General features: G+C 40.6%; 1 protein-coding gene across 3 annotated transcripts in view; it reads left to right on the top strand.

The window, feature by feature from the left end:
- The window catches only part of odad2 (outer dynein arm docking complex subunit 2), a 93,415-nt gene that overhangs the window by 33,264 nt on the left and 36,702 nt on the right, over positions 1–23,449 (top strand). For all 3 annotated transcript variants that reach the window (XM_008112387.3, XM_008112388.3, XM_062957607.1), the window contains 4 exons: positions 17,719–17,865; positions 18,480–18,689; positions 19,890–20,120; positions 22,319–22,429. In XM_008112387.3, coding sequence (XP_008110594.1) covers positions 17,719–17,865; positions 18,480–18,689; positions 19,890–20,120; positions 22,319–22,429 — 699 coding nt within the window. The remainder of the gene's footprint in view (positions 1–17,718; positions 17,866–18,479; positions 18,690–19,889; positions 20,121–22,318; positions 22,430–23,449) is intronic.

The following is a 23,449-nucleotide window of genomic DNA, read 5'->3' as shown; positions in this document are numbered from 1 at the left end:
GAAGAAAGAGTCTCTGGAGGGAGAGATGGCGTCAGGAGCGCCGGTGAGGTTGACCAGCGGTGGGGGTGGTACGGCCACGTTGTCTCTGCGGCTGAGTCGCCCGACGAGGCTGTTGGCGGTTCTGGTTGTTGGATACCGAGGGACGCCTGAAGGATTGCTGGCGGTAAGAGGGAGGCGGGAAGCGCCGAAAACGTTGAGGAAACCACTTGGTGCGGTGTGTTTGAGGTTGGTCACCACATTTAGTGGCCAGAACTTTAAAGTCATGATTGGTTTTGAGCTTGTCGTCCGTACCGGAATTAAAGAGGCCCATGGCGTCGAAGGGGAGGTCTTCGATGACTTGCCTGGAGGAGGAAGACAAGCCGGACGACCTCAGCCAGGCGTGGCGACGAATGGCAATGGCGTGGGCGATCATTTTGCCGGCCGTGTCGCCCGTATGCTTAGCCATCTGGATTTGATGATGTGCTAGCGAGTCGGCCTCTTGTTGGAGGGTGGACATGACGGACCGGTCTTCATCCGACAATTTAGAGAAGAAGGGCTGAGCTTTCTCCCAAAGGATCTGCTGGTATGCCCCCATACAGGCCCCATAGTTCGCCATTCTACAGAGTAGAAGGGCTCCGGAATAGAGCTTCCGACCGACCGCGTCAAACCTCTTGCCCTCTCTGTCTGCAGGGGTAGTGGATTCACGGCCGGAAGACTGAGAAGCTTTAACGACCATGGAGTTCGGGTCGGGATGGTGTTTAAGCCATTCTAAAGTGTCGTCATCTGTACGATACCAAGACTCGATTCTCTTCGAGGTAGGAGGGATCGAGGAAGGAGTCTTCCACGAAGATTGGATGACATCTAGGAGATAAGGCAAAAATGGCAACAGTGTGGCTGGAGGGGCCTGGGCTTGGACCCGTTTGAAGACCGGGTCAGTCACTGCTTTGGAAGTCTGCTTGATTTCCAGACCCAGGGCATCGGCCATTCTAATCATCTGTTCGGAGAAGGCCCGAATGTTGTCGGTAGGCGAAGGAGGGTCCACCTCATAGGCGTCATGAGGAGGAGAGAGATCAAGGCCTAAGGATACCACCGAGGCCGAGAGAGCGGAGTCAGGGCGATCTATATCGATCTCATCGTCCCCAGCCCCTTGAGGGGACTGGGGGGGAGATGACAACACAGTCTCTGGTGGCGGTAAAACCTCAAGAGCAGGAGCCATCTGTGGCCGAGTTTCTTTGGAGGCCGAGGCCTGGGCCGCTCGAGCCAGGCGAGTGGTCTGTCTACCCCGTTCCGGTGTCGAGGTCGGGGGAAAAAGCTGTTGACGAGACGAACGATGAGAGACAACAGGTCGAGGAGATGGCACCCTGACCACTGTCTGAGTGGAGTGGTGGGGTGAGTCCTGCAACTCGCCATCAGAAAGTTGCTGAGGAGAAGGTTGGCGAGGTCGCTGAGCGGGAGCGATCGGAGAGGATCTTCTAGAGGAAGTCGCCGAAGAAAGGACGTCCATCTTGGAGGAAGCAGAAGAGGAAGAGCGTTGGGTAGCCCTCTTCTTAGCGAGCGGTTGCTTCGATGGAACCCTCAAGGATTTACCCGGTGTGGGAGGGACCATTGCTGAGTCGGATTGGGTCCGACGAGCTTCCTCGTGAGCCCTTTTCAGGGCGATCTTCATTGCCGAGGTCGACGGAGGAGCTCCGAGATGGGATCGAGCCGAGGATACGGAAGCCACCGAGCTCGATGTCGAGGAAGGGCCGACCCGGCCAGAACGTGTCGACACCGTAGCCGTGGTGAGTGTGCACGGTGGTTTAGCGGCCTTAGACGATCTGGAGGCTCTGGACGCCTTAGACGAGACCGAGGGAGCTTTAGGTGTTGGAGCCGACATCGATCCCGGATTAAGCGGCGGCTTCGTGCCCGAAGTCGACGGAGCGGGTTCAGGGGCAAGCGATTTTTCGTAGAGCGCCGCTCTAAGCCTCGCGGCTCTATTCTTCCTTGCCTGAGCCGTTAGGGCCAGGCAGAAACGGCAGGTACCGACGACATGTGCCTCCCCGAGGCAGTAGAGGCACTTGGCGTGGCCGTCGGAATCAGGAATCTTAGCGGCACACTGAGTGCAACGCTTGAAGCGAGTCGTAGACATGAGAATCCGAAGTGAACCTTGCGGCGGAAAAAAAGGAACTGGGGAGGAGACGCCGAGGGCTGCCTTATATGCCCTCCGGGGACGGAGGGGCGTGGCTACCGCCAAAATTTAAACTTCAGCTTGGGAAGAGTTTTCCGTTGGGACCTGCGCAGGCGCAGCCTCTCCATTAGTGTGCATTCACAGAGTACACGAAGAAAAACCATATACCTGAGCTACAATGACAGGTGGAAAGTATCAAACTTGTGAAACTGCATTTGCTTGTACCTTTGATAATGAAAGCAAATCTGGAAATACACAGTGTACTATCACTTGGGTAATATTTTAATCTAAACAAGAGCAAGAATCTAAACAAGAGTGAAAATAATATACTTTTCGGTAAAAGCAAATATGTTACATACTGTATCAATTTTGTAGCTGTTGTAAAAAAACCCCCCAAAAGAATGTATTATGCTTTCTGGAAAAAATGAGCATCCTTGATTTATTTCAGTATATTATCTGTGACTTGTGTATTGAAATGCCAAAGAGGAATCTATTAAATAGTATGGCACATTATTTCCCATTGTTTGTTCAGAAGAGAAGAAGGAGCAGTAGACTTGGTCTGTACAGATAAGACATAGGTAATTAATACCAGAACCCTCTGCAAAAATATGACAAGCATATAACAAAATAAAAAATAATATTATGCTGTGATTAATACATTTTCTGATAACACACACAGTACTGTTATTGTGCTATTTTTTTATGAGCACATGGAGCACTGTTATTGTGAGGCGCTTTTCAAATTTGCAATTTTTTACATTATGTTATGGTACTTCTCAGTGACCTGTATTCACACAAGCAGACTCCTCATTCGGTGACCATTTTTTATGTAACCATATGGGTTTGTTCATTTACAAAATAAAGTGTTGATATGTATGCAGTGTTACGGGCCCAGAATACATTGGTTGAGAATACAGTATATGGGAATACAAAAGATGATGAGGGATGATGAGGAAACTTTTGACTCCAGTGCCCTGTCCTCTGTTTCTTGATTATCACTGAGGAATGGACTCCTAGGTTTACTCCCTAAGAACAGCCATAAGTTCATTATAATCATCATCATCTTCATCATCATCATTATTTATACCCTGCCACCATCTCTCAAAAAGGACTCGGGGCAGCTTACAAAAGCACATACAAGTACCATAAACACATAAAATACAGGTAAAATCATGTCAGCATATTAGACAATGACAACATAAGTTCACATAAAAAGTACATTACAAAAATAAAAGACCAGTCCTAAAATCTATATAACATATTAATAATTGGCATTAAAATGAGTAGTATAACATTCCATCCACAGCCTAAATTGGACCATTAAAGTGTCAGTGTCAATATTTTATTGTTTGGTCCTTAGATTAGCAGATGTCTTAATCACTTTCAAAGGCCTGCCTTAGAAACCATGTTTTCAGCTCCTTGTGAAAACATTATAGTGTAGGGGCAAACCTAATATCCCCGGGGAGGTCATTCTAAAGCCAGGGAGACACCACTGAGAAGGCCCCCTCTCTCGTCCTCACGAGCTGCACTTGAGACAGATGTGGGACTGAGAGTAGGGCCTCACCTACTCTCAGTCCCACATTGCTTTGAATACCAAAGCTCAGTCCCCTGTTTTTTCAGGAAAGACTGCCAGAAGCCTTGGAGAGCCAGTGCCAGTCAGTTTTGAAAGTATGATTCTGGATGGACCCAATGGTTTATGTCGGTATACAATGGAACTCTATATTGTTGTGCACCTTCTAAAGTCAGGGACTGGAAAAGGCTTTCTCCGAGACATTTCTTGGCCCTGTTGTACACAAGAATTAGAAAATTAATCTAAAAGGGTTGACGGAACATAATTTCCTATTCCTCCAGGTCTTTTACTACCTCTGCTCACATAGTGCATACACATTATTTTCCATAAGCACACAAATACAGGCTTTTTAGTAATCTTTTTTTTTTACAGATAGCAGCCTCAAGTCTATAAAATACGAAGATTTTTCAATTGTTCCTTTGTTCTGAAAGGCTAGGAGAAACAAGAAATACAATTTTAATAAATATATAAATTATAAACCACTCCATATCAGTTTCCAAGAAGATCAAAAATGAGGGAGCATTACTACTTTGAAGGTAGAAAGCAAAAATAAATAAATAAATAAATAATGCTGCTGAAAGCAAATTATGAAACACAAGTGCAATGAGTGCCCAAGATCCTGTTTAACATTCTATCAGTGTATAGTGTTCCCTCACTACTTCACTTTTCACGGTTTTCCCATAAACTCTAAAAGACTATTATAAATCATAAACAATTACAATTTACAGCCCAAGGAAGGGAGGAAGGAGAAGCCAAAGGGAGAGAAAAAGCGCCCAAGCAGCAACGGGAGGAGAAGGAGGCGATTTATCAACACATGATTGGTTGATAAAGACTTAAAATAGTGTATAACTACCAAAATAATGTATAAATATTAAAATATAGTGTCCCTACTTCGTGGATTTTCACTTATTGCGAGTGGTCCTGGAACCTAACCCCCACGATAAGTGAGGGAACACTCTACTCATATAAACGGATGTAAAGACATTGGAGGATAGTTTCCAGGCCATTCCAAAGGCTGTTCTAAGGATGTTACAGTTTAGTTATGAGATGTGGAAGCACAGTTGTGCATGGGGAAATGGTTTGCTCCTGTTAAAATGATTTTTTTGCATGCATACTGAATTTTGAATGAGTCTAGAGATGTGTATATCTAAACCAAGTATTCTCAAATGGGATTCTGCAAGAGGATATTATATGTAACATGAGGGATTGTGATTATTATTTTTTTAAAAACACCTTTTTGCATTAATATAATACTTCCAATGCAAAGTTTCCTTAAGACCAGAAAATTATTTCAAGGTTTCCTTCAGGATAAAAAGGCTGAGAAAGACTAACCTAAATAGCACAACAGCCTCTGTAACGGGGTTACATTAACATAATGTGCCAAAATGATTCCAGCCAATGTTAAATTGTGATTCATGAATAAAAGAGAAGAGTGATGAAATTCATGCTGTAATGTCTTCAGGTTCTTGATGTGTTTCTAATTAGGCAATATATTCATCATAGTCACTTCCCAAAATAAACATTTGTTTATCACTTGTTATCAGCTGGGTTCATTATCATATACAGTAGAGTCTCGCTTATCCAACGTAAACGGGCCGGTAGAATGTTGGATAAGCGAATATGTTGGATAATAAGGAGAGATTAAGGAAAAATCTATTAAACATTAAATTAGGTTATTATTTTACAAATTAAGCACCAAAACATCATGTTATACAACAAATTTGACAGAAAAAGTAGTTCAATACACAGTAATGCTATGTAGTAATTACTGTATTTACGAATTTAGCACCAAAATATCGTGATCTATTGAAAACATTGACTACAAAAATGCGTTGGATAATCCAGAACGTTGGGTAAGCGAGACTATACTGTAGTAGAAAATCAAATTACTTTACAATTGTCTTCACTTTTTTATATATCCAAGACTGATCCCTTCCCCCCATTCTATCCTCATAAACATCAAAATTATAAAAGTCTTTTTAAGGTGGAAGGTTTTTTTCAGCAATATATAATGTTACTGGTTTAAATTAGTTACACAGATAACAGCTGGAAAATGAGTTACGGGCTGATTATACTAAGAAATATTTTCCTTTCCATGATTCATTACATTTATGTGACAATATAATTGTTCATGCAAATATCGTTGAAGGGGGGAGGGCTGTCCTATACAGAAAAGGCCAAGAGTGGAGTGTAGAAAGAAAAGATAGTTAGCTCTTCAAAACAGATAATGATTTTTAAAATTAAATTTATTACAGTAGTAGCCACAGAAATTAAAAATGTAATTACAATAGCATAGAAATATATATTTAAAGCCAGAAAGTAACAGATGTCCAGAAAATATAATCATGGAATCACAAAGTTGGAAGGAACCACAAGGACCATCTATTCCAACCTCATGCCAGGAATCCACAACTAAAACGTCGTCTCACTCGCTCAGTCATTTTCGACTCTTCGTGACCTCATGGACCAGTCCACGCCAGAGCTCCCTGTCGGCCGTCGCCACCCCCAGTTCCTTCAAGGTCGAGCCAGTCACTTCAAGGATACCGTCTATCCATCTTGCCCTTGGTCGGCCTCTCTTCCTTTTTCCTTCCATTTTCCCCAGCATCATGATCTTCTCCAAGCTTTCCTGTCTTCTCATGATGTGGCCAAAATACTTCAACTTTGCCTCTAATATCCTTCCCTCCAGTGAGCAGTCGGGCATTATTTCCTGGAGGATGGACTGGTTGGATCTTCTTGCGGTCCAAGGCACTCTCAGGATTTTCCTCCAGCATCAGAGTTCAAAAGTGTCTATCTTCCTTCGCTCAGCCTTCCTTATGGTCCAGCTCTCGCATCCATAGGTTACTATGGGGAATACCATTGCTTTCACTATGCGGACCTTCATTGCCAGTGTGATGTCTCTGCTTTTCAGTATTTTATCGAGGTTGGCCATTGCTCTCCTCCCAAGAAGTAGACGTCTTCTGATTTCCTGGCTGCAGTCTGCATCTGCAGTGATCTTCGCAGCTAGAAATATAAAGTTTGTCACTGCCTTCACGTTTTCTCCCTCTATTTGCCAGTTGTCAATCGGTCTGGTTGCCATGATCTTGGTTTTCTTGATGTTTAACTGCAGCCCGGCTTTTGCACTTTCTTCTTTCACCTTGGTGATAAGGCTCCTCAGCTCTTCCTCACTTTCAGCCATCAGAATGGTATCATCTAAGGTTGTTAATGTTTCTTCCAGAAATTTTAACTCCAGTCTTGGATTCGTCAAGCCCCGCACGTTGCATGATGTGTTCTGTGTACAAGTTGAATAGGTAGGGCGATAGTATACAGCCCTTCCGTACTCCTTTCCCAATCTTGAACCAGTCTGTTGTTCCGTGGTCTGTTCTTACTGTGGCTTTATACAGATTTCTCAGGAGACAGACAAGGTGACTTGGTATCCCCATACCACCAAGCACATACCACAGTTTGTTATGGTCCATACAGTCAAAGGCTTTAGAATAGTCAATAAAGCAGAAGTAGATGTTTTTCTGAAACTCCCTGGCTTCCTCCATTATCCAGCGGATATTGGCAATTTGGTCTCTTGTTCCTCTGCCTTTTCTAAACCCAGCTTGGACATCTGGCAGCTCTCGCTCCATGTATTGCTGAAGTCTGCCTTGCAGGATCGTGAGCATAACCTTACTGGCATGTGAAATAAGTTTGAACATTCTTTAGCATTTCCCTTTTTTGGTATGGGGATGTAAATTGATTTTTTCCAATCTGATGGCCATTCTTGTGTTTTCTATATTTGCTGGCATATGGCATGCATCACCTTGACAGCATCATCTTTCAAGATTTTAAACAGTTCAGCTGGGATCCCATCGTCTCCTGCTGCCTTGTTGTTAGCAGTGCTTCTTAAGGCCCATTCAACCTCACTCCTCAGGATGTCTGGTTCTAATTCACTCACCACACCGTCAAAGCTATCTTCTATATTTTTATCCCTCCTATACAGATCTTCTGTATATTCCCACCACCTTTTCTTGATTTCTTCAGCTTCTGTTAGGTCCTTGCCATCTTTGTTTTTGATCATGCCTATTTTTGCTTGAAATATGCCTCCGATGTTTCTGATTTTCTGGAAGAGGTCTCTTGTCCTTCCTATTCTATTGTCTTCTTCCACTTCCATGCGTTGCTTGTTTAAAAATAGTTACTTATCTCTCCTGGCTAACCTCTGGAATTGTGCATTTAGTTAGGAACTAAAATAGTTCCTAGAAATAGCCATCCAGCCTTTGCATGCAATTCTCTGTGCACCATCCTCTGAAGCAGAACCTCCACTCACTGTAACACAACCAATATTCATATTATATTTTCTTTCTCTTCCCTAGACACACACACTTAGTGACTCCCATGTGAGATTCATGTATGGCTAGAAGAACCCTTCAATGGGACAGCTTAATTATATGTGATATACATCATATATTTAGTTTTATTTGCCCAGTTTTGATCCAATGACAGAAAATTAACCGGCGTTGGGTGGGAAATCTTCTCTTTTTCAGGGTTTTCTGACCCTGAAATTGACCAAAAGTATTATGGCAGATGACTTCATTGTTGCTTCTCTCATTTCAGAAAATTAAAATGAACAATTGAAGTGGTTCTGGCCTGTAGTCCGATTTCAGTACAGGCAGTCCCCGAGTCACAGACAAGATAGGTTCTCAAGTTGAATTTGGATGTTAAGTTGGAACAGGTATATTTTTCAGTGTAACTCCATCCAATAATGTTTATATTTTAGTGTTGGATACCATAGGGAAAAGTTAACACCCCTGTAACATTTGTCTTGGTGTCTGTGCCCCTGTACAGAAGATTTCACCTCACTTTCTGTTCCTGTGGCAACTTGAATTTGAAATATTTGGCTTGTTGTGGAAATACGGTTTGGTGATAAAACTTCAGTTGATACACCTTTTTCTCATGATAATTCTTTCAGGAGTGAATTTTCCTTCTTAGAGGTAGATATCCTCTCACTTCCTCTTGTCTTACTCTCATTTATAACTATGAGTAGGATGTAAGTCAAATAACTTGGGGACTGCCTGTGCTCTTAATCCTGGTCAAAATGAGTGAGAGATTAGTATGAAAATCAGTAATATTTACTCTACTTGGTAGATGTTATATTCCTTTATTGAGCTTTCAAGGACTGATGGGGTTTACCTAAGCCATCCACTTCTTGTAAGGCTTTCCTCATTCAAGTGACAGTAAATGAAACATAGGATCTTCTTTGAGGTTAAGGATGCAAAAGGTATTTCTAGAGCCCCCCAAAGAAAAACAAAAAGCAAATTGTTCTTCTTATAAATGAGTATTCCTAAGAATGAAGTTGGACTCAGTTATTGGTGTCAGTCATCTGGCATAATCTGCATCTGTGCCCTTCATTATTCCCATTAATCACAGAACCTAAATAGAACTGTCATCCTAAGTGTCAATATACCATTGAAGACAAGTTTCTGCGTGAAAACAAAAATGGGAAGGACTCTTTTATTTTCGTACTCTACATGTGAGCTTCTTGAAATAATCTGGCTGCCTGCTATAGGGAACTTAGATTGACCACTGATTTAAACTGGCAAGATTTATGTTATTGTTGCAGAGCTAATATGAGGGTCCATTTGTTCTTGGAGATGAGCTGCAAATGCATTCAAGACTCTGGAAAGGAGGGAAGCTGACAATACATTTTTTTCTCTCTATTTTTGTATTGCTCTGATTTTATAAACTATTGCTATCTTGATACTAAGTAATATTTCAAATGTTGTTATATGGCATGTGTTGTTGTTTTTTATCACATATGACAACTTTTCTCAGCTTTAGAATTTTTGCTTACAAAATGACTGAATAGTGCCTGCCCCCTAAAGTATTGTTTCCGTTACATTTTAATTCTCTGTTCATATGGTTTAGTTTTTCCTTGGAAAATCCATTGGCTTTGGAGCAATTGAATTGCCCAACTTTTTATTCAGTCTCAGCTGCTTGTTGTTTTCTTGACAGTATGAAGAAACAATGGGTCTTCCCAGATTAGTTTTGTTAAATTTCTTTCACAGACACTGGCAGGCCCCGCCATGACCCCACACCCACTTGTGGCAATTGAAGCTCTCGCCAGATGCTGGGAACGGAGCTCCTCCACCAGTTCCTCCCTCACTATCAGTCCCACTTTAGGAAGCTGTGCAGTGCTGTTCCAGCATTTGACACCAGGGAAATGCAACAGTGGCCAGGCAGTGATGTCTCTGCCATGGACGTGCCTGATGGGTCTCTAGGGAAAGAACAGGGAGGAAGCCTTACACTGGGCAGTGGTCACCTATATGCATTTTAAGCATGACTGCTGTCACACATTTGACAGCTGGGAAAAATAAGACCAGGCTTTTGGAGATGGAGGGACAAATAGACATATGTTTCTGCCTCTTTTTATATCACTAGTTCCCAAGTAAATTCAATATAAACAAAATGCAATTAAATAGATAAAACATATCAAAGAAGCTATTGAGTTTAATCAGCTTAAAGCCATGAGCAAAATATTTTGAAGTACCTTATGTACTCATGTATAAGTCTAGACATTTTTATCAAAGAGTCAAAAAATCAAAACCTAGGATGACTTACCAATCTGTCAATTATCACTGTGCCAATTATTATCAGTGGTCAATGTGAGTATTGTACTTTAACTCTTATCAAAAATGGAACCTTCCCCTTCTCTAAGCAGAGAAGAGTTTACTTCATCCCGGGAAGTCCTAAAAGAAATACTGACCTCCTCTACTCTGCCACTGCTTCTGGATTTTTTGAATTCTTGAGCAGTGAAATAGTGGCAACATCCAAGGGTAACTACCCCCCTTAAGATGGCATTGGCACTTTCACCTCTCCATGGAATGACCTTTAACGTATCCATGGTTTATATCACCAAACTTTTATTCAACATATACATGAGATCAATTTATACAGCATATCATAAACAGTCTTGCTTGGAACCTAACTGAAGCTGGTGCCAATCAGGCCTCTAAAGGGAAAGCATTCCACAACTGGGGTGCCATGGCTAAAAATGGCCTATGCTGTGTCCTCACCTCACTGGTGAGAGAGAGAAAAGCCATCTAAGGATCCTCAGTCCTTATCATGGGTGCAGCTACCATGGGGGCAAGATGTGCACATTGTCTCCCCAATAGGAATTGTGCCCTCCCCATGAAATTTTCCTCCAATCCCTGATTTATAGTATTGCAATAAATTAAAACTTCCGCTGCGCATTTAGCAATGCGGCTTAGGTATCCAAAGAAAAGGGGGAAGCAAAGATGCCAAAAGAGTGGGAGTAGAGCAAATATGAAGTTCTAGGTTTGAATAAGTTTTAGGGTTTCACTCTTTGCAAGGCTGGAAATTTGGGAGCCGAAGGAAAATTTCCTGGGGGTGTCAGAATTCTTATTTGGAGAGGAATATCTTCCTTTTGCTTTGTCCTTGTAGTTATCCCTAGTGCAGGTAATATAGGGAGATCATTTTAAATGCTGCTTTAAAACAAACAATCTAGACATGACATCAAACCCATTCTCTCATGTTCTCCTCTCTGTGGCAATAGAAGAATTAAGATTGGCTTAAACCAAAACAAAGCAAAGGGGGAAGCAGCATGCCTATATTTCTTGAAGTCATTTGTTTCCTTTTCTACTTGTTTAGATCTCTTCACTCTTTCATCGCTCTTTCCTTGAATTTCCTACACAAATTGGAATACGAGATTTTGGACTACAAATACCATAATCCTTTCTTCTTCTGACCCTGTTGCCTAGGAATGATGGGAGTCGTAGTCCTGGACATCTAGGGAATCTCTGTTGGCATAAAGATTTGAGAGAAATATACATTTTACCTTATATTAACTTCTTTCAATTTCAAAGGGTCTTTGAATTTAATGAAAATAGCTTGTTGTGCTTCTTGTTTCAATTATTTAAAATTCACTTTTAATTCTGTATGCCAGTTTGAATGCTTTGCTGAAAGTGAAAATAGACAAGCCATATTAAAAATGACTGACAAAGGGAACAACGTCGGGTTACAGAGGTTAAATTCTGTTATTTTTTTTACTGCATTTTCATTCCCTTAGCAGCTTGTTTTTGTATGACATTTTAAAACTTGAAAAGTTAAAACGCTTGTAATTTAAGGGTCTGTGGTTGGTGGGAAAGGTGAAGTAGTGTGTGGTTTGGGATTGAGGAATAGCAGGTGTGGAAAGTGTTAAGTGCCATCTTTGAGCTTACTCTGCTCTAGTTACTTCTGATCACCTTTACAGAAGTGGCTTTTAACCACAAAAGTACCATTAAAAGCTTTTACTTTTCTATGCAGCATTCGAACCTCTGAAAGATAAATTTCAGGTGGCAGTGTGGTTAATTTCAAAGTACAGTGTGAAATCCAAGAAATGTTGTTGTAATACTGACCACTGACCTCAGAGATAACATAATGAAAAGACTCTTAGTTTTTATCATGTTAGAGCTTTGACATTTCAGTAGATGTATTTGAAACAGTGATGAGCATATAGGACCCTCCAGAAGTTGTTTCATTGTAGTTTCCATCAATCCAAGTCAGAATAAAGATATCAGCAGATCATGGAAACAGAGAAGATGTTTTTGAGTGTGTGTGTGTGTGTGTGTGTGTCAATTTATGGCAGACCCATGGATTTGATAGGGTTTTCCTAGGCAATAAATACTCAGAGGTGGTCTTGCCAATGCATTTAGAATCCCACAAATTAAACATATAAGTACCAGTACAGTAACATATTCTTGGTCTGTTTTTTCTGCACCATATTCTACTTTTCATTTCCAGTTTCAGAGAACCTGGTAATCGTTTTAATCTGAATTTTTACTGCAAGCACTCCCTTGTTACTGAAATATACCAGGCCTGAATGGTGTCAGTGCTTAATTAGGTCTTAAACAATAGTCGTTTTCCATGCATTACAGACACGTAATGTGAACATTATGGAATTTGTGATCTTTATCATGGTTATGATTTTCCACTGGCCCTGGTTATTATAATCTGTATGTTTTCTTCGCTGCCAGGCTGTAGCCCAAGAATTGCAGAGGACTCAGGAAACGGGGCAAGGAATTATTCCATAACTCAGTTACACTTGCCCATAACTCATCTCTAACAAGTTTCAGCTTGACCCGTGTTCTGTAAAATAGAATGAAAAATTGGAACAGAAAATCAACATTTAGGAGCACACTCATGTTGGTTGAAAATCCCTGCTGTAAGACCATAGCTGGAAGGCTGGCATCTTCATTCGAACAAGTAGTGCAAACATATATACTTGATTAGATTAAACTAATGTTGGATATCTAAGCACATTTGCAAATTAATAAGCCAGAATTTTGAACACAGCTGATTTGACAACAATGTTTTCTTTAGTTATAGTAAACTTGTCACATGGAAGCTGGACTAAAGGTTTCCCCTGACATTAAGTCTAGTCGTGTCCGACTCTGCGGGTTGGTGCTCATCTCCATTTCTAAGCCGAAGAGCCGACATTGTCCGTAGACACCCCCAAGGTCATGTGGCTGCCATGACTGCATAGAGCACTGTTACCTTCTTGCCGGATCATTACCTATTGATCTACTCATATTTGCATGTTTTTGAACTGCTAGGTTGGCAGTTGCTAAATCTCAAAATCCAGATAGCAAATAGTAACAACTACTGAGTCCCTTTGGGGAACTAGGACAGTATATAACTAAAGTTTTATTATTATAAAATTTGTCCAATATTTGCTGTTAGCCTAAAATCTTGAATAGTTCTCTTAAACCACATAATGGATATGGTGGAAATGAATGCAAATGTTACCTTTATCTGTCTAGTCTTATAATGAGCCAGATAGGTAAAGGTAAAGGTAAAGGTTTCCCCTTGACGTTAAGTCTAGTCGTGTCCGACTCTGGGGGTTGGTGCTCATCTCTACTTCTAAGCCGAAGAGCCAGCGTTGTCTGTAGACACCTCCAAGGTCATGTTTCCAGCATGACTGTATGGAGCGCCATTACCTTCCCGCCAGAGCAGTACTTATTGATCTACTCACATTTGCATGTTTTCGAACTGCTAGGTTGGCAGAAGCTGGGGCTAACAGCGGGAGCTCACCCCTGTCCCTGAATTCGAACTGCTGACCTTTTAGTCAGCAAGTTCAGCAGCTCGGCGGTTTAACCCGCTCCACCACCGGGGGCTCCACAATGAGCCAGATAATACAAGGTTAAAAAAAAAGCTTTGTTTTGCTCCTGGATTTTCAGAAGGTAGCAGGTGTAAAGGCCCAAGGAATGACTCAGTAACTTGATATATTATACAAAACAGTGCACGAAAGCATGCATAGATACTTGAGGGTTTGGTGTTGTCTTTCTTAAGTGTTTTAATCAAAACCATCATATGGGTGATTATATAGCTTGTATCAGAGAGTAGTAAAGATGAGTGCTATGCTTTAGGAAACAAACATCCTCTTCTCTTTTGGGCATCAAAGACAATATTCTGATCTACATTCTGCAAGAGCCATATGGACTCCAAGGAGTCTGTGGAGTTTGTGAGCTTGTCCGCTTGTGCTAAGCAACCAAGAGATTTCTATAAAGAATAGCAGAGGTTTATGCTCTAGAAAAGTTGTTAGGCAGACAATGCTTCATATTTGTAATTGTTTTGTATTAATGAGAATATGCAGTCTGGATAATGTACTCATTATTCCTTTAAAGTCACTCATTAATAAAATATAAAATGTTCAAGGTGGTTTTCTTTATTTACAGCTGACCCTCATCTGCTTTAATTTTGAGCGTCAGCTTTTGTCCTGAGATTGATTTGATTTTTTCCACTCAGAGCATCACACACATTCTTTTAAGAAGTCATATTCTTTTTTCATTTAAATTTGTGGATATTTATGCTGAACCATCCTATAGGAGGGGCTAGACTTTTAGAAATGAAATCTGCCTTTAATTTAAAGCTTTGGAACTGATTGTTGCAATGCCAGTAGAATTTATTCTGTATCCAACATGCTGTATTCTATTTCAAAGGCTCTAACAACCTGATGCAGCTTTTGTGTACATTTAATACAGGACTAACCATTTCCATCTTGGTTAAAATCTGTCCTCGAAAACTTTCTATAATAACAACTAGACAGAAAAACAATTGTTGTGGCAAACCAGTAGTAATGGTTATGCTATAGAACTAATGTGTCAGAGCATATGAAAAATATTTTAGTGTGGTTTTGCTTTAAAAATCTATATTAAACTGTGTAAGCTGTTTTGAAAGAGGGGAAAAAGCAATTCTATATTTTCATATGCTATTTTACTCGGGATTTATTGTGGGTAAATAAGTAGTTTGGCTTCAAACTATTCAGTGAATATAAATACTCTATATCAGCTACACATGTAATAGATAAATGTTGTATAGATGTAGATAGAAATATGTAGGCTTCCAGATGTTGGAGAGCAACTCACATCATTCCTCACATTCGCTTGACATGACTAATGGGAACGTTGGTTCAGTAACATCATATTCCCCACCATAACGTTTGGAGCTTCATGTGACACAAAAACAGTCTAGTTTTTTTTATATACCATCAACAGATAATGATTAATGTAGTAGCAATAGTTGGCTTGTGTAATGACATATATATTCATTAAATGACAGTGGTATGTGCAAGAGAAAGATTGAGGTGATGAGGTGGAGCTAGTTAAATGGTAGCTACAAACCCACGAATAATAATCAAGTTTTTAAATTCCTCCTTCCATTGCTCCCCTCCCACCTTCTCACTGAAGCAAAACCCAGCTTAGAACTTCCTTCTGGAACAAATCCATGTTGTTGACTCAAGTCAACGTAAGCTGCTAGAATAGGATTTATTCCCTTTTAAAACTATCCAAGCTGGTAGACATTAAATGCTCCATATGACAGCAAATTCATTTTAGTAGACCCTGCAAGCAGCAAGCAGTTGCCGGGGTGGGGGTGGGGCATAAATGTTTACAGAGGAATACAGTCAAGTTTTGCTTGTATGTATTTCAAACATCCTTGAGGTTCCATGCTTCCCATCTTCTATTTTATTTATTTTGTTTTATATCCCACCCTCTCTCCCCCGTTGAGTCTCCTCCCTCCTCCCCCTCCAAGCTTTCCCTTCTCTTTCTTGGTCCTCACCCTCACCCTGTCTCCCTTGCCACCAAAGCCCTCCCCCTCTCCTTTGCCATCAAAAGCCATTTTCCCTCAGCCCCCTTAAACCAAAAGACTTCCCATTATTGTTATGACAAGGCTTGATGGCCATCTGTTTACCTGCATGGCAGAAGGGGATTGGACTGGATGGCACCTGGGGGATTCCACTGAAATACAGTTAAGTTTATTTTGGTTAAAATTGTATTCTTCCTTTCGTTTCCTTTCCTTTTCTTTCCTTTCTTTTTTGCACTTCAAACGAGATATGTGCAGCGTGCATAGGAATAAGTTCATGTTTTTTAAATTAGTTCATACAAACACTCTCTATCCATCTGCCACTGGACCAGTCCATCAGTCAAATTTTAAAATACATTGTGTCAAAAAGTTGGCCCATGGCTGATATTTATACATTATATATAATATAATATATTAACATTCCTTGGGGCTCCGTGAGAAACTTTTGCTTCAAAAAGGGCTCCGCGGCTGAAAAAGTTTGAGAACCCCTACTTTGGAAGTTTTTGGAGGTGTGATTGACGGGACTTGGGGAAGCATGGGGAGAATTGCACCATGCTTTCTAGCAGTTGACTTATGTTGAAGTAAAGTACAATAGCAAGGTTTCAATCATTCCAGAATCCAGCAGTTAATGTCACTGATGCTATAAGAGAGAGACAATGAGATGTGCACTGTAAACACTTCCAGAGATCAAGAATCCATATAAAGCAATGAGTGATACACTCACAGGTGCCAGAGAGATTTATGACTTGATCTTGAGTCACCAAGTGCTTGATTCCTCAATGCTTCTTATTCAAGAGATGTTGACTCCTTCAGAGTTGTTTCTTGAGTTGCTTATCTTGACCGTGTTCCACAAATGATGAGGATTTGTGTCTCTCAGCTTTGGTTGATTTGGGGTACACTTCATCAGCTGTATCCATCAATAGATGCTGAGATTCAGGGCAGCAAAATATTAACAGGAACCAGAGACCGTTCTGTATCCGACTCGTGTGTGGTATTCCTTCGGAGCCCCTGAATGTGTAAATGGCAGTTATGGCCCTTGGATGTGAAACCATTTCTAGCCCTTCTCTGAGACTGGGATTACTAACTGGCTGTCTCTTGTTCTCCTTTTGTCGGCAGGCAAACACCTTTTTATCCCAGCAAGTTTTGGGGAAGTGATTGTTTTTTAATGTAAATTGCTTTAAATTAGTATTTTAAATAGTTTTATTTTAAAACTGTAATGCTGTTTAATCATCTCAGAATCTCCTAATTTTAAAAAATGTTTTAGCTCTCTCTCTCTCTCTCTCTCTCTCTCTCTCTCTCTCTCTCTCTATATATATATATATATATATATATATACACACACACACAGACACACACACACACACACACACACATATATAATGTCAGAAGTAACTTGAGAAACTACAAGTTGCTTCTGGCGTGAGAGAATTGGCCGTTTGCAAGGATGTTGCCCAGGGGACGCCCGGATGTTTAATGTTTTACCATCCTGTGGGAAGCTTATCTCATGTCCCTGCATGGAGAGCTGTAGCTGACAGAGGGAGCTTACCCACTTTCCTCAGATTCGAACTACCAACCTATCAGTCAGCAGTCCTGGGTTTAACCCATTGTGCCACTGAGGGCTTCTTAGCTGTATATGCTTTTGCTTGTGAGTTTTTTAACTTGGAGGGAAAAGGCCTTGAGAAAAAAGTGGGCCATAAATAAAGTGATTCATTAATCTCTGATTTATGAGTCATCAGTAGTCATTTTACAAGGAGGGATGCTAACAGCCACAGTTAAAATATTGGGAACACTGTTTCATTTCACATATTCACTGTGCATTTGTCTGTCTGTTTTGGAGACATGTCCATTTCTTTTTCAATATGTTTGTATATTTAACAGTGGTATTGTTTGTTGTATTCTCTAGGCAGGTAACCAGACAGTTACAGCAATTGCACTGTGTTCAATGAGAGATTTCAACTTGTCTCAAGAAACATGTCAGTTGGCGATTAGAGATGTCGGGGGGCTTGAAGTCCTGATTAATTTGCTTGACACTGAAGAAATAAAATGTAAGGTGAGTTTGCTTTGTGAATGACTGGTTTTTCGTTTGGCTAGTGGCAGTCACATAAGATGGATTCTGTTCATAGCAATTAGCTCTGGGTCTCTTACCTGTCACAGAGCTGAATCTTCAGCTGGTACTTCATGTATAAAACAATATGGAAAAGATAAGACAATAAAATAATTTCCGACTTCCTATGAAGTTGTGAAGTTTTTAGCATCTGGAATTTTTTTCAATGTAGCAAATAAGAAATTAAGAGATCAGCTAGAATTATCATAGTTCACTTGAAGCTCAAAAAGCCTTTAAGAACTGCACTGATTCTAGTCATTATTTGGTGATTCACCTTGGGTCAAATGTAGTTAGGTAAAAACAGTTATTTCTTCTCCTTGCTTTTCCTATCTGGGAACAGCTATCTTCAAGAATAGCAAGAGGTTTAGCTATCCTGTACAAATTCATCTTTCCTTCTCCCCTTCAACTCATGTCTGTTTCTATATAGCAGCATTTTTTGCACCATGTATGCACAAACAAGTATCAGACCAATATATTGTAAACTGTCACTCAAACATTCAGATTCTATATGAATTTTTTTTTTAAAAAAATCTAACTATGAAATGTCCTCCTCTGTCCAGATTGGTTCATTAAAAATCCTGAAGGAAATTAGCCAGAATTCTCAGATCAGACGTACAATTGCTGACCTTGGAGGATTGCAGATCATGGTGAAGATACTTGATTCTGTAGATCAGGATTTGAAATGTTTGGCTGCCGAAACAATAGCTAATGTGGCCAAATTAAGAAGAGCACGAAGAATAGTCCGAGAACATGGTGGGATTAAAAAGCTTGTAAGTAGGCACTGCAATCAACACAAGTTTGCAATTTTTTCATCTTGAAACAGGTTTATTTTATTATTTGGAAAACAGGAAGATATCTATGTGACATGATACTGATTCCTACTTTACAATAGTTAAATAATAATAATAATAATAATAATAATAATAATAATAATAATAATACTTTATTTTTCTATCCTGCCAACCATCTCCCCAAAGGGACTTGGGGCGGCTAACATGGGACCAAGCCCAAAACAGAAACAAAGCATAACAAGTAACAAGTAATAAGTAGTTGTTCTTATTATTGTTGTTATGTTTATTTATATCCCGCTTTTTCTCTCCACAAGGAGGCTTTGGTCCATAGATTTCTTGCTATGGTGAAAATGCCTATTCCATTTTATCTGTGCAAGCCAGATCTGTCTGTTGAAATAAATATTAATATGATATATCCTGCTCAGTTTTTGAGGAATTAAAAAAACATAAAGTTGTTTGTAGAAAAAATGTGCAAAATCCCAGTACCATAACTGAGACATTCTTGTAACTAACCACCGCAACTAATAAGAACGGGAATTTACAAATGCCAATAGAAGTTGAAATAGACTACCCTTTCACCATGAACAAGGCAAAGCTGGGTTGAGCCTGGTTAGAGCATGGGTGTGATTCCATCAAGAAAAACCAGTGGTCTCCTAGAAGGACTAGGAAAGAATCCTCTCTGAAACTTGGGAGAGCTTCTCTGAGTCAAGAGTTGACAATAGTGGGCTAGATTAATTACGATCTGACTTACTGTAAGTCAGCTTCTTGCATATCTATGAATACAGGCACTGTTTCACGAGGAAGGAATTCCAGACTAAGTAACTATTGAAAGGCTCTGCTATGGACAGTCATTAAATGCTTCTCTGAGAGAGCTGAAAGGCTACCACCCTGCCCTCGAAAATTGTAATGGTCATCCGCATGAGTGGAAGTATTCCCAGAACAATCATGATAGCCATCAGGTTCTTTTAAACTAATAAACAGCTTCTTGAATTGGGTTCAGAAAGCAATTGGCAGCCAACCTTCGCTTCATTTGGATCTCCTGCTGCTGCTGAAGGCAGAGCATTGTCTTCCACAACTTGTCACCCCAGGCCCCATAAATATTCTGTGGTGTGGTGTGAATGTAATCACCTTTATTGCTACATTCATTAAATGCAATATGTGATCTGTCTTTTCTATCAGGTTGGGCTGTTGGACTGTTCAGCAATAGGATCAGCGAGTCCCACTCAGGGAAAGGAAATTGAAGTAGCACGCTGTGGGGCTTTGGCACTCTGGAGCTGCAGCAAAAGTGCCAAGAATAAAGAAGCAATACGTAAGGCTGGAGGCATCCCCCTTCTGGCTCAGCTGCTCAAATCCCCCCATTCAAATATGTTAATACCTGTAGTAGGAACTTTGCAAGAGTGTGCATCTGAGGTGAGAAATATCACTAACCTGTGGGATAGCAGGTGGCAAAAAGGCAAAAAGCTAAGATTCATAAAAAAAACTATATAACTTGGATTTCCAGCGTGTAATTGGCAATTAACAAATATCTGACAAAGTGGTTTCAATGAATGTAGCTGGATCAGATCTCTCATCTCAGTTTCAGTAATATGGTTAATGCAATCATGAATGTAGCAGCCAAAGGCATTTTATCTTGTGACTCTGTCAATTGTCATAATTAAAAATAACAAAATGTAATGGAAAATGATTCCTTCTGACAGTCTACTGGCTGAGAACCTACATTGTGGTTGCATAGCATAGAGCTCTATGTGCAGAGTTATTCAATCAGATACACAACTCTATGTTTAATGGCAATGTTGTGCAAATAAACTAAGGCACCAAATGTGAAACAAGCAAATGTGCATGCACATGTTTGTGCAACATGTAGTGTGTTTCTTTGTGCAATGGGTATCCTTATGCAGATCACATTCATGTGAAATGGGATAATAGAAACACTTTCCACAATCTTGAACCAAATACATCTGATCCAAGTCAGCCTGAAATGTCCAAATATTTCTGTTGAGGCCTTGTCACACCAGAGCATGAATCTGTTTTAAGTCCGGTTTCCGCCTCCTTCAGAACTCTGGGGCTTGTAGTTTTGGGAGGCCCAGGATTGTCTGGCTGAGCAGTTTAAAGGCCCCTCCCTAAACTACAAGCCCCAGAATTCTGAAGGAGGCAGAAACTGGATGTAAAATGGATCCATGCTCTAGTGCGATGAGGTCCATTAAATGTGACTTCAAGTTTTTTTAATTCGTGTATAAGTCTTCAACCAGCCACTGATTTATGCTGAACCCAACCCTTGGTCTACACAACACAGTATTGTCTAAACCAGGGATGGGAAGTCTTTGGCACACCAGATCTGCTTCAACTGAAACTCCCATCAATATAGTGTAGTGAGTACTGATGGGAGTTGAAGTCCAACAAATTTTGCAGGGCTGTTCCTCATTCTTGGGCTAGACTAACTCTTCATGGTTTCAGATAGAAGCCTTATTACTGCTCTACTTGCAAAAATGAGCCTGGACCATTTGCATACATATCCTATATTCTAGTAATGTAGACTCAAGTGTGTGAGAGGGTATGAAACATACAGCAACCAGCTGAAGTCCTCTGTTGTGTGCTAGAGTACTCAAGACCATCAAGACAGTTTCTGGAACACATTCATCTTTTAAGAAGCATTATCCCAAATATTATGTTTGTGTTATTTGCAGTAGCCGCATGATGTTTTTGCAACATTATTATTATTTTAGAGGGCGTGGCATAGCTGAAATTAAACCCTTTTGATTTTCAGTGACTAAAACTTTCCCTTTTGAAAGTAGTGTCACTTAAAAGTGTTTGTGCAACAGCTTTCAAGATTCTCATTAGAAATCCATTTTATTGTTTCCCTGAGAACCCTGACTTTTAATTAGCATTAGACAAATATGAGCATCAGCTCAAATTTTTATATCTTTGATAAATGAGAAAGGAGAATCTATATAGTAGATTATTCAGATTAAAATCTCAAGGCTGTTTCATACCTTTTGAAATGTTAATACTGTGAAGCATGTTGTCATCTTTGAACTGGCTCCACATATTAGAAGGAACATCTTAACAGAAAGAGTGGTTTGCAGTGGAAACAATTGCTGGCATGATGAGGTCTTCTTCTTTAGATATCTTCAAAAAGAGGCTGGACAGTTTTCTGCTGGGGATGCCTTTGTTGGATATTCTGCAGTCATTGAGGACTTAAACCAGGTATGGGCAAACCTCAGTCCTCCAGGTGTTTTGAACTTCAACTCCCACAATTCCTAATAGCTGGTCGCAGGTAGGAATTGTGGGAGTTGAAATCCAAAACACCTGGGGGGCCGAAGTTTGCCCATGCCTGACTTAGACTCTTGAGGACCCTTCCAACTCTATGATTATATTATTCTATGTTGCTATTACAGCTTTCATAAGAGTTTTCTATAACTATGTCTTGGGCTGTTTGTAATGCTTTTGCTTGTACTCCAGATGTTCTGCTGTATTGTTTTCTACTCCAACTATACTCCTGAAGTGCTTTGTCTTTTGAATGATAGCAGTTCGTTTGCTAGTGGTACTTAATATATTTATTTGTATGTTATTGCCCGTGGAACTTAATACATCATGACTTGCTTTTGTAGCCCAAATACAGAGCTGCGATCAAGCAGGAGAGGATGATTGAGAACCTGGTAAAAAATCTGAACAGTGACAAAGAAGAACTTCAAATGCATTGTGCCAGTGCGATCTTCAAGGTAAGGAAGGCTTTCAAGGATCAGAGCAGGTTCCAACCATACGATTGTTTCTGACAAATAGTAGTACAAACTGGACAATTATTTGGAAAAAGGATTGATAAAGTATTTCTCTCCTATTTCTGAAAAGTTCCATAACTCCATAACTCATATGAGTCTCCTTCTCTGGAGTTTTTAAACAGAGGCTGGATGATAATCTGTCAGAAGTGCTTTGATTGTGTATTCCTACATGGCAGCGGTTTGGATTGGATCGCCTTGTGGTCTCTTCCAACTCCATGAAGATATGGCTTGTCTGTGATGCATGTAGCACAACAGTGTCAATGTAAGGAGCTATAAGGCAGGGGCTAGGGAATTATAGGGGCCTCTTTCCCCTCTACAGCCCCTCTTGAGGCCACCTTGAGAGTACTCCCAAACACTTGCCTTCAGTCCCCATGGGGAGAAAGGTGAGATATAAATAAACGAAGTAAGTAAAATATCCCCGTCTTCATCAGAGCCAGTTCCAAAACAACAGATGGCAATAACATTACATCACTTCTTGTTGCCATTTTGAGAAGAATTCCAATATTTTATGTTGCTGAGTCAAAGCGGGGGCAGGTAGGTGGGTGGATTTTTGTGTGTTCTCAAAACTTTTCATATTGCTTTCAGGGCCAAAAGTGCCCCCAAATTGCACCATTTTAAAACCTGGAGCCCCCGGTGACACAGCGGATTAAACCTCTGAGCTGCTGAACTTGCTGGCCAAAAGGTCGGTGGTTCGAATCCAGGGGGGGTGAGTTCCCACTGTTAGCCTCAGCTTCTGCCAACCTAGCAGTGTGAAAACATGCAAATGTGAGTAGATCAATAGGTACCACTCCAGCAGGAAGGTAACGGCGCAGTCATGCCGGTCACATGACTTGGAGGTGTCTACGGCTTAGAAATGGAGATGAGCACCAACCCCCAGAGTCGGACATGACTAGACTTAATGTCAGGGGAAAACCTTTACCTTTACTAAAAAAACTTAAGAGAGTTGGGGAGCTAAATGGGTCA

The sequence above is a fragment of the Anolis carolinensis genome, chromosome 6 (assembly GCF_035594765.1).
Source record: "Anolis carolinensis isolate JA03-04 chromosome 6, rAnoCar3.1.pri, whole genome shotgun sequence".
NCBI lineage: Eukaryota > Metazoa > Chordata > Lepidosauria > Squamata > Dactyloidae > Anolis > Anolis carolinensis.
Note: the sequence above shows the minus strand (reverse complement) of the source record. Positions and strands in the feature narration are given on the sequence as shown.